Source organism: Gracilinanus agilis, chromosome 6 (assembly GCF_016433145.1).
Source record: "Gracilinanus agilis isolate LMUSP501 chromosome 6, AgileGrace, whole genome shotgun sequence".
Lineage (NCBI taxonomy): Eukaryota > Metazoa > Chordata > Mammalia > Didelphimorphia > Didelphidae > Gracilinanus > Gracilinanus agilis.
In genome coordinates this window covers 64,990,124-65,001,492 of record NC_058135.1, presented here as the reverse complement: position 1 = coordinate 65,001,492, position 11,369 = coordinate 64,990,124, and the positions used below count along the sequence as shown (strand labels likewise).

Below are 11,369 nucleotides of genomic sequence, written 5' to 3'. Positions count from 1 at the left end.
CTCTCTCTCTCTCTCTCTCTCTCTCTCTCTCTCTCTCTCTCTGTTTGTCTGTCTTTCTATCTATCTATTTTTATGAAAAACCTAGCTTCAGAATCAAGAAGACTTGGCCATTAAGTCCCAGTCCTGCCATATGGTAACTATGTGCCTAAGCTCCAAAATTGGATTATTAATCTATAGCTCGATACTTATTCATCAATGCCATCCCTGTAGCCTTGGAGAACATGGCCATTATTATGCCTAGAACAGTGTCTTGAACATAATCTGTGCACATTTAATAGCCAGAAATTGATTGACTCCAATGTCATTAGTTACCACTGAGAATTCCCAGAGAATTCTTCTACTCCCCATGGAAAGTAAAGGGGAAAAATCCCAACAAAATCATATGATGTTTTGCCCAGTGGAAAAATTTTCCTCATAGAAACTCTCAGGGGAATATACTTCCTTCTTCTCTCCTTTGCAAAGGTGGGAGTCTACAGGTATAAAATACTAAATTATGGATTTCTCCAGGGCAGGGATTGTCTTTTGCCATTCTTTATAATCCCCAGAGTTTAGCACAATGCCTGGCACATTGTAGGTGCTAGGCAAATGTTTCTTAACTAAGTTAATATTGAATGTAATATTTTTTTTTCAGTTGGCTGGTTTTGTTGATTTTTTTCTTGTTTTAAAATGTTCTTATTATAAGGGATGTCAAGGGTAGAGAGAAATGGTAGATAATATTACTGCAAAAAATACCATAAAAACCTATTTCAAAAAAAAAAAGAAATTCTTGGGTACTGCCTTCCACAAATGTATGATAGCGTGATAATGAAATTAAATCTGCCTTGCCCAACCTCAATCTAATCACCAAAACACCAAAGGTGAGAACATCCCCACTTAATTCACAAGTTAAGAGTGAGTGACGAATCAAAATCTACTGACAACCTCCTGGGCAGTCCTAAGCAAAGTGTCTATTATGATTGGACACATAAACTAAGAGGAAGGCACAGGAAGTGACACAAAAGAAGCTTTTTTAAAAGGGAGTGACAACTTCCTGTCAGCCAGTTCTTGTTTGTTTCCTGGGGTTGGAGGATGAGTTGGAGATGGTGCTTGTTGGACCTAAGACCTTGGACCTGAGACCTTGGTGAGACTGTTCTTAAATCTCTTTCTTAGAACAAGTGGTGAGTAAAGAAGGCTGACTACCTTAGCCTCCCTGCAGAAGCCTTTGTGGCTAAACCCACTGTTAATTGACTTTTAGGCTTTCTGGCTGGGCTTCTAGAGCCCTGCTCTAGTAAAGCCCAGATTTGAATACAAATCTAGTTTGTTAACTTAGACCTCTTACTCTACCCTCTTCTCATCTCTCTACTTCCACTCTCTCCTATATTTTGTAAATAAATTACTAAAAACATTTTTAGAATTGATATTATTTCAATTCTTGGCAATCACAACTTTAAATATTAATATCCAACAAAACCCCCCTTTTCCCTTTTACAGTGGCTCCATAGGCAACTGTCAAGTCCAAAAAACAAAAAACACTAGGCAAAATGTGTTATAACTGTTACACCAATTGAAACTTAGGTAAACCACAACTTACTACTTGGTTTGTTACTACATTGTTTTAAAGAATGCCCAGAAAATGCATTTCTTCTTGTAATTCTTGGGAGGGTTCCAGTAATGCTGTCTTTTAAGAAGCAACCAAATCTGTGGGAAAAGGAGGCATCACTTAGTGAAAATGGATAAGTATGTGAATGAAGATGTTATAATTATATAAATTATGATATCTACATAATTGTCAACACATTTAAAATAATTAACTCATCTATATTTACCAACACACTTTTAAACATTTTTAATGGAGATAAAATCTATTAAACCTTTGACAATCACCAGTCAATTAATTTTAATTCTATTCAATAAGCCTTTGAGGTCAGAGCACTGTACTGGGCACTAGAGGAGATACAAAGTTTTGATAAGTCATGGAGCATATATTCAAACAGAAAGAAAGACTAAAATCCTTTGATAATTTTATAAAATATGTCATGGTGATAATATACTTGAAGAGGTTCAAGACTTAAGGAAGTCAAAGAGAGAGAGAGAGGGAGGGAGGAAGGAAGGAAGGAATCAAAATTCTAGGTATGAAAACCAGAAATTAATGAGATTAGTTTGCCCATCCAATATAAGATCAGAAAAAAGAATAAACATAACAAAACTAACAATCATGAAATGGTTATGGCCCTCTAAAAATTATCCTGATGGTTAATTGATAAGTTCACAGGCTTCAAATGCACATTTTGCCCTTGGATTAAAATTCAAAACCTTTCCACCTTCTTAAGACCTGCCAAAACTTGCATTTCATTAGCATAGGCTTCAAGAATCTAGTCATCTCCAAATTATGATGGGCCATCTGAGTAGGACTTGAGTTAGGGATTTCTATTATTGTTCCCCATCTAATAATTTGTTTATGAATTATAGAGATATAAAGACTGGGAGTTAGAACTTCACTAATATAGGAAGCTTCTTCTACACATACAGGCTAACATTTTTTATGCAATATATATATGGTCTTTGAGAGTTGCCTAGAACAGAGTTGCTTACGTGACTTATTCAGGGTCATCCAGCTAGAATGTGTGAGAAGCAAGTCTTAAACCCAGGTCTTTCTGGCTCTGAGATTAGCTCTCTATCCATAACATTGGAATGACTTTTTTCATGAATATTTATCAGATGTTGAAAACAATACATCTATGAAAATCCTACTGTGAGAACTCATAATAGCATAAAGGTAATCTAGGTGCTCAAGGACTTTTTCTCAAAAATTCTCCTTTCAGGTGTCCTTCCAGCATTGAACTATTGTGTACCCTTTCCTACATAATTTCAATCTTTAGGTCTCTTCGTACCTATCTTCCCACTTCTTTGTCTTCTTTGCTGGATCTTCCTCCAAGGTTATACCTAGTAACTATGGCTTTGTCCAGTGTCCTCTTTTCCTGTTGTCCTATTCTGTGATCTCATCTGTGCTTGTTGGTTCAATGTCTCCTCTTTGTAGATGATTCTGTGGATAAATCCAGCCCTAACCTTTCTCTAGTCCAGCATCACCAAATTTTTCTTATATCTTGACCTGGACTATCCTTAGACATCTCAAACTCAACATGTCTAAAACAGAACTCATTACAAATCTAATCAAACTCCTCTTTCTTCCCTACTTCCCTAGCTCTGTCAAGGGTATCACCACTCTCCCATTACTTTGGAGTCATTCTCAGTTCTTTAATCACCACCAATCCTCACTACCACTTATTGCCAAGTTTTCTCATTTCAGTCTTGACATCTTTCTTCAACTTCTCTTCACCTTGATCCAAACCCTCATCACCTTTTTGCTAGACTATCATAAAAGCCTTATGGCTGATTCCCCATCCCCACATAAATTAAACCATATCACTCCCCTACTTAATAAATAACAGTGGCTCCCTATTACCTCCAAGAATAAATCTAAAATCCTTTTTTGGTATGTTAAGTCTTCACGCTTCTCACACTTTATTCCCACAAACTCTACAATTCATCGATATTAGTCTTCTTGCTGTTCCTCAAACAGCACTCCATCTCTCATCTCTGAATTTTTTCCCCTGTGTTCTCCATGCCTAGAATGTTCTCCTTTATGTTTTCTGTGGCTTTCTTCAAGATTCAGCTAGCATTCCCCTTTGTCCAAGAGGCCATTCCCAGGATCACTCACCCACCAAATGCTAGTGCCTTCCTTCGATAATTACCTCCCATTTACAATGCGTATACTTTGTATGTATAATTTTGTGCACATTAGTCCCTCCCACCCTTTAAAATATGAGCTCCTTATAAGTAGAGGCCATTTTCGTTGCTTGTTCTGTGTTTCTTTGAATCTCTAGGACTTAAGTTAGAGCCTGGCATATAAGTACTTAATCAATGTTTTTTGACTGGTCAAGTTTTGACCATATCAGCTTTGAAGATAATTAACCAATAGATCTTTATTAAGTGCCTACTTTATTAAGTGCCTACCTCATGCTAGACACTTGGGATATAAAGTCAAAAATTTAAAAAGGCAAGACAGAAACCACGTCTATGTGTCTATTATACAGGATTCATCCGAGGTTAAGATCAACGAATTAAGTTAAGCCCATCACTGGAAGGCAGTCTACCATGTGGATATATAAATGAGCTTTTTCCCTTCCTTTCCCTTCCATGTGATTTTTTGGAGGGATATGGCAACAAGAAGGGCTAAGCTTTGCCTTAGTAGAAGATGCAGCCTCCAGAATAAAGATAAAGATCTTTTTCTAGGCTCACAGACTTAGAGCTCTAAGGGACCCAAGAAATCATCCAATCTAACTTCTTCATTTTACGGATGAGAATGCTGGGGCAAAGAGAGGCCAAGTGACCCACCCAAGGTCAAACATATAGGTATAGAAGAGAATTATAACCCATGTACTCAGACTCTCAAACTGAAAGCTCATTCCACTGACCATATAGCAACTAGGAACACAGATCTGGAGCTGGAAGGGACCTAGGATCATAGAGAGCCAGAAGACACCACCAAGACCGTTAAGTTTTATGATTTTCACAAATAAAGAGACTGAGGGACTGAGCCATTAAGTGACTTGCCCATGATAACATAGCTAGGAAATGTCTGAAACAGGAATTGAATAAAGAGCTTCCTACTTCCAAGTCCACTATTTTTCCACTGTGCCAGTGTTAGACACTCTACTAAGCACTGATGACCTAGTTCTTGCCCTCAAACATTTGCAAATTTATTGGGAGGTAAGATGAGAGAGGAGGCAAAAACATGCTGCCTCTCACATGAAGATTATGGAAGATTATGCTATTCTATCACTGGTGTTTCTTTTGGATTTTTGTTCAATAGTCATTGTGGGTAACAATGAAACATGCATAATCCATGTAATCAATGTAATCATGAAGAGGCTTGTATACTCCTTGCAATCCACCTTGTTACAATTAAAAAATATTTTAAAAATGGCTGGCCAGAGTTGAAGATATTATCTGAGGCTGAAACAGAACCATATTTAGTTTAACACTAAAAGAAATTAATATGGACACCATATGAACTTGGTCAAATCATTTTTTATCTCTGGGACTCAGTTTTGTCATCTGTAATTAGGGGAGGTTCCATTAGATTCCCCCTCTAGCTCTAAATCCTATGTCCTTGGCCTCTTTTGTTCTAAGTGGTCCAGATAGCTAGGAACAGGGGAAAGGGCCCCCTGGGTTAAAAATTAAAGCTCTGATGCTTACTTTCTTTGTGACCCCAAAGTAAGACATTTAGGATTAGAGATAGAGATCAGGAAGGAAATGTAGAAGTCCAACCCTCTCATTTTATAGCTAAGGACACTAAGGCAGACAGAGATTATGATTTACCAAGATCACACAGCTAGTAACTGCCTGGAGCAGGTTTTGAACACAGGTCCTATGTTGTCTCCAGGTTCACTACTGTGTCCACTGAGTCATCTATCTTAATCACCATGAGACTCAGTTTCCTTATATGTAAACAAGGATTTAGAATCCTATCCCTTAAGGAACACAAAGTACTTAGTGTATATAGCTATTGCTATATGTTCTAATATAAGCATTTTTTAAAAGGGGAAAATCCATTTCTTTGATAATGAACCCCAAACCTTTACCTTTTATTCTCATCATTAATGGAGTTTGCAGGTAGAAAGCTAAACAGTATACACCTGGGGTGGAGGGTGCACACTTTCTGGCAATGCTTAGCAGTTGGGGTGTATACCGCCCCCACATCTCCTCCCTTGAAGAAGGTGTTTTCATAAAGTTGAGTTATACATTCTGTAAAAGAAGCAGATGAAATCATTGATCTGGTGTAGCTAGCAAGGAATGGACTCAAGAACATCTTCCTTTTTACTTCTTCCCTCCCTCATTCTTACCAACCCTCTCCTTTGCCCCCTGCTGCCCACCACAACCTCCATAGGGCTTTAATTCCCTAGAGAAAATGAAATCAGTTGGTGGTAAGGTGGAAGGATAGACCAAGCAAGGGCTCTGCCCTCAGGAAGATGAGTTCAAATTTGGCTGCAGAACCTACTAGCTGGGTGATCTTGGGCAAATCATTTGTTCTCTCTTAGTCCCTGTAAAACACAGGTGGCAATAATAGCACCTTCCTCCCAGGGTTGTTGTGAAGATCAAAAAATGAGATAATATTTGTAAAGCATCTAACATTTAGTTGTTGTTCAATGATATGTGTATAACCCAGTGGAATTGCTTGTCAGCTCTTGGGGGGGAGAGGAAAGAGTTAGGTGGAGAGATCATGAATCATGTAACCATGAAAAAATATTCTAAATTTTAAAAGGTGGGGGGATATGTAGTTGTTGTCATTATTGCTGTTATCTGACTCCCATCCCTCTGTCTTCTTTCATTTGCCCCCCCCTTCACAATCTTGTCTTGTCTTTTTTTTTATTAATTAATTAATTTAAAATATTTTTCAATGGTTACATGAATCGTGTTCTTTCCCTCCTCTCCTCCCAACCCCCTCCCATAGCCAGCGTGCAATTCCACTGGGTTTTACATGTGTCATTGATCAAGACCTATTTCCATATTATTGATATTTGCATTAGGGTGATGGTTGAGAGTCTACATCCCCAATCATATCCCATCGACCCATGTGCTCAAGCAGTTGTTTTTCTTTTGTGTTTCTACTCCCACAGTTCTTTCTCTGGATGTGGATAGTGTTACAATCTTGTTTTTTTATTCAAACTGCCCTAATAATAATTAGCATTTATAAAATATTTTTATATATGCTATTGCATTTGATCCTCACAAAACCCTTGGAAGGTTGATGCTATTATAATTCTCACTTTACAGATGAGGAAACTGAGGCTGACAGGGTTCAGTAATTTGCCTGGGGTTACACAGTTAGTATCTGAGGGAAGAAGTGAATGGAGGTTTTCCTGGCTTCAGTTTCAACCTTCTATCCATCGTGCCACATAGTTGGCAAACATTAACTGTTCTTCAGACTTAACATTTTGTTCCCCATCTCCATGCCTCTTCACCTTTTCTGGCATGTACTCCCTCTAAATCTCCACCTAAGACTCCTTAGCTTCCCGTAAGATTCAGATGAAATACCATCTCGAAGGGGAAGCTTTTCTCAGTTCTCAAGGGGTGAGCTGGTACATTTAACAACCAGGCCTCCAAAAAGGGACTATACCTACCTACATAATACATAGAGAGAATTAGGACACACTTTTAAGCTGAACCTTCATTATTAACTTTTTTCTCCATTACTTTGTAAAGTCTAGTTTATCAAAAAAAAAAATAATAATAAACTAAGTCCTGATTTATAGCATTTGTCAATTTCTGAATGTGAATGCTCAAAACAAAAACTTAACAATTGACTCAGCTCACTCCAGCTCACCTCTGAGTGTTCTCTATCTCCTCAAATTATCCTGAATTTTCTTACTGGTATCTTTGATGATCTTTTGATCATCCAGGAAAATATAAGCTTCTGCAGGATCCTGGCTATTCTCTTTTTGCCTTTGTAACCCCAGCACCTAATACAATAGCTAGCAAATAAAAAGATACTTAGCAAATGATTAGGGAATTAGATCAAAAGATTCCAGTTATCCCTAGTTCTATTAGAAGCAGGATATTTTCCTCCACCTAAACTAACTGATGCCAGATCCCTGAATGTTAGGAATCATCTGCTTAATCAAAGTTGGCATAGACCACTAGACTGATGATTTCTCATAGAGGCCAAAGTAAGCAAATAAAAGCCAAAACATTTATATACTATTTCTTAGTGCCCATGGAGAACATGTTTATTCATTCACCAACATCTAGAAGAATGCTTTTGAAATGACCAAACATGGAGGTATGAATAGAAATGGATAGGTCACCATCCGTCAATCAATCCACAAGTATTTATTAGGCACCCAATGTGCCAAACACTGTCCAAGGTACCAGAGATTCAATAGTGTCCTTGCATTTAAGATATTTACATACCACTGGAGAGACATGTACAAAACATACCAAATAAACGCAAAGTAATTTTCAAGGGGTGGGAGTGAAGTAGTTCCATTTTTGAAACCTGTTTTATTTATTCATTTCGAAGGTCTGATTTCTATGTTTAGCAACTTTCCCCTCCCATCTGATTCTGCACTTCTGGGCTCCTCCCTCTGGTTCATCACATAAAAAGCAAAGACAGTAAGTCCAAGGGGAAGTTAGTTCTTACCCCTTGTTCCCCAGAAGAGAGATCAGATGATCTCAGATCCAGGGGAAGGCTGCTTTCTAAATTCCTATTCTCTCCAGAGAAATAAACTCCTTGGTACATGGACCAACCACCCCTCTCATACCTCAACTTTATGAAGCCCAAATTCTCTTTGGGTAAGGGGTGTGTTAAAGCTGAACTTACCACTGGTCGCTGTAGCAAAGAAGAAAAGGAAATACACTGCTTGGCATGGGAAAAACATCCTAAAACAACAAAATATATGAATAAATCTGATGGCTGGGGATGACTCAGACCCAAAATCATGACCTGCAATTATGGCAGCCAAGTGATCCAGCATATCAATAACATGGTTACCTATTCTTTCTCTGTTTACAATTGTCAGCTATGAATTCTGGGTACCTAATCACAGGTACTGAGAAAAGGGGGTCATTGGTAATTTTATGTGATTTATCATTTTGAAAAAAAATTCATTGCACTTCAAAAAACACGGACTATGACAGCAGTTAACATTTCCCAGTTCATAGCACCATGCCTGACACATAATAGGTACTTAGGAAATGTTCATTGACTTAGCTTGATAGCAGCCCTGCTCCTTTAGCTTCTGAAGGACATTTCAGAGGACAGACTTAAAGAATATTTAATTCATATCTAGAGCTCTGTCCATCACCAGATCTACCTCTAGTTCTATTATATATCTATAGAAAAACTATATTACATTGTTAGACAATATAATAAAATGCAATATAATATAATATAACAAAATATATTATTATATCATATAGCATGCCATTATATATCATAAGAAATGAAGATTTTATGTATCTATAGTTATATATGTAAATAATTCTATATTAATATTCCTATCAATACTGGTGGGCATAGAGGGAAATATCTATTATAAATATATATTCAGAAAAAGGGAGATCTTTCTATTTCCATACATATCAGCATGAAACAGTTTAACCCTTTATTATTTATCACTAATACAGTTTGTGAACTCAGAGTGACGAAACAGTATGGGAGATTTTTGTCCAGGCTTGATTTCAAATCATGTCGCTAGGGACTTTAAAATGATTTCCACACAGATAGTAGAGATTTGAAGTTTCATTTATGCGATTTATTTAATGACAAGTTTGGAACGAACAAAAGCACAATTTATTATAAAGATGTCTTCTATGCCATCTTTCCACTTAAACTCAGCTCACTTTGGCTTCCTAAATATGCAGTGATTTAGAATCTAAACACCGCGTTATTGAGTTAAAAAAAAAAACACAATAAAAAACATGCTGTTTCAAGCAATGGCCTATGGAGAAACAACCAGAGTAAGAGAGATTCTCTACCTGAAATCTTGCAGGCTTCAGTGGCTCTGGAGTTGAGGATTAGGTCTTCTCGCCACCTAAAAAAATATGGATGGTCCTCCCTCCAATACAGAGGTCTGTGACACAGCATGTAATATTGACTCTGATCCTCTGCCAATTGACAATCAGCATTTTTCTCTGTCAACAACTTTCATAAATGTCCAGCCTTCCTGGATTGCAGCAACCCAATTAATACATCAGCTATTTTGACTGCAACTGTGTATCGTGGATCTGGGGTCCAGTTCTTCTGTGTTTTAGAACAAGCTGATTGCCCTCATTGGACTGTACTCTTCTTCCTGGAGCAGTGTGGGATTAGAGGAGGGGATTGGCCATGGCAGATAAGAGTATATAGGGCTAGACTGAGAACCAGAGACTCAGTAGAGCTGGAAGGGACCTCCAAGTCCAATTCTTCTAAACTTTTCACTTTACAGAGAAGTAGCTTTCAACATCATGCAGGGCACAAGGGACAAAGCTGGTAACTAGAAGGCAGTGTGTGAGTAAACAATAGGTGCTTTTTGGAAAAAAAAATAGGTGCTTTGGAGATAGGGGCAGTGAGCTGAATGTCAGAAGGAAGTAATGCTGAAGTAGGGAACTAATCCTCTAATCATGACTCACATTTTAGGTTTTTAACTGCAGAAATAATATTCTCTCCATTACTTTCTGAAATATAGGCAACCAACAAAGCAATAAATCCATTCCATATTTGTAGCATTTACCCATTTCTGATATATAAATACTCATATTGAAAACTTAACAACTGGCTCTCTCACACAAGAACATTAGTGTTGGAGTTGGATTTGAATCTATCTGGGTGACCCTGATCTTTGTTTGCCTCAGTTTCTTCAACTATAAAATGGTAATATTAACAGGAACTATCTCCCAGAGTTGCTGTGAGAATCAAATGAAAAAATATTCGCAAAATACTTAGGTGCTATATAAATGCTATCGATTATAGTTCTTTATTATCCAACCAGCAGCTGTCATTCAGTTCCTTCTCACATTACTTTATATTTTATTTTTGCCCATCTGATAGTGTGTATGATCCTTGAGAGGAGGGACTGTTTCATTCCTTGTATCTATGTATATTCCCAATACCTAGGAAAGCATCTGATATATAGTAGACAATTAATTAATGCTTGTCAATTGATATTGTTTCTCCCCAATTCTCACTACATTGTGAACTTCCTGAGGGCAAGAGTTGTTTCATTTGTGTCTTCATGATCGGAATCTAGCATAGTTGTTGTTTAGTTGTTTTTAGCCAAGTCTGACTTCATGGATCTTCTACATGGATCTTAATAAATGTTGAATAGAGTGGCAAAGAAGAGATCCAGGAAAGAATAGGAAGGCAAGGGAGTACTTTCTGCAAGGAATGGGAAGGATGCATATGAGGGAAGCTTTTATGACCTGGAGTCAAGAAGGAAAGAAATTAAACACCTTGGGTTCAGAAAGGAATATGGTCTAGGCATGGACAAAAGTAAAGAGGCAGGAAGGGGGAGGACAATATGGCAGAAACCATTAGCCATCCAAGAAGTATATTGAGTATATGAAGAATAATATGCAATATGGCAGGAAGGGTACATTGGAGTCAGATTGTGGAGAGTCTCAAATGCTAGGCTAAGAAAAGTATAGTAGATCACAATAGGGAGCCTACAGAGCTTTTTGAACTTAAGCAATATATATGTATATATATGATACATATATATATATACATGTCTATGTATTAGAAAGACTTTTGTCAGATATATGAATGATAGACAGGAGAGATCTGAGTTAGGAAGACACATTAGGAGGCAATTAATAATAGCCAAGAAAAGAGGTGGTGTTAATTAAAT

General features: G+C 37.4%; 1 protein-coding gene across 1 annotated transcript in view; it reads right to left on the bottom strand.

The window, feature by feature from the left end:
• KLKB1 (kallikrein B1) overlaps positions 1-8,420 on the bottom strand; it is a 29,151-nt gene extending 20,731 nt beyond the window's left edge. Inside the window, exons 1-3 of the mRNA XM_044682428.1 lie at positions 8,363-8,420; positions 5,625-5,787; positions 1,571-1,677 (exon numbers count right to left, since the gene is read on the bottom strand). Coding sequence (XP_044538363.1) covers positions 1,571-1,677; positions 5,625-5,787; positions 8,363-8,420 — 328 coding nt within the window. The remainder of the gene's footprint in view (positions 1-1,570; positions 1,678-5,624; positions 5,788-8,362) is intronic.
• Positions 8,421-11,369: the final 2,949 nt, after the last annotated feature.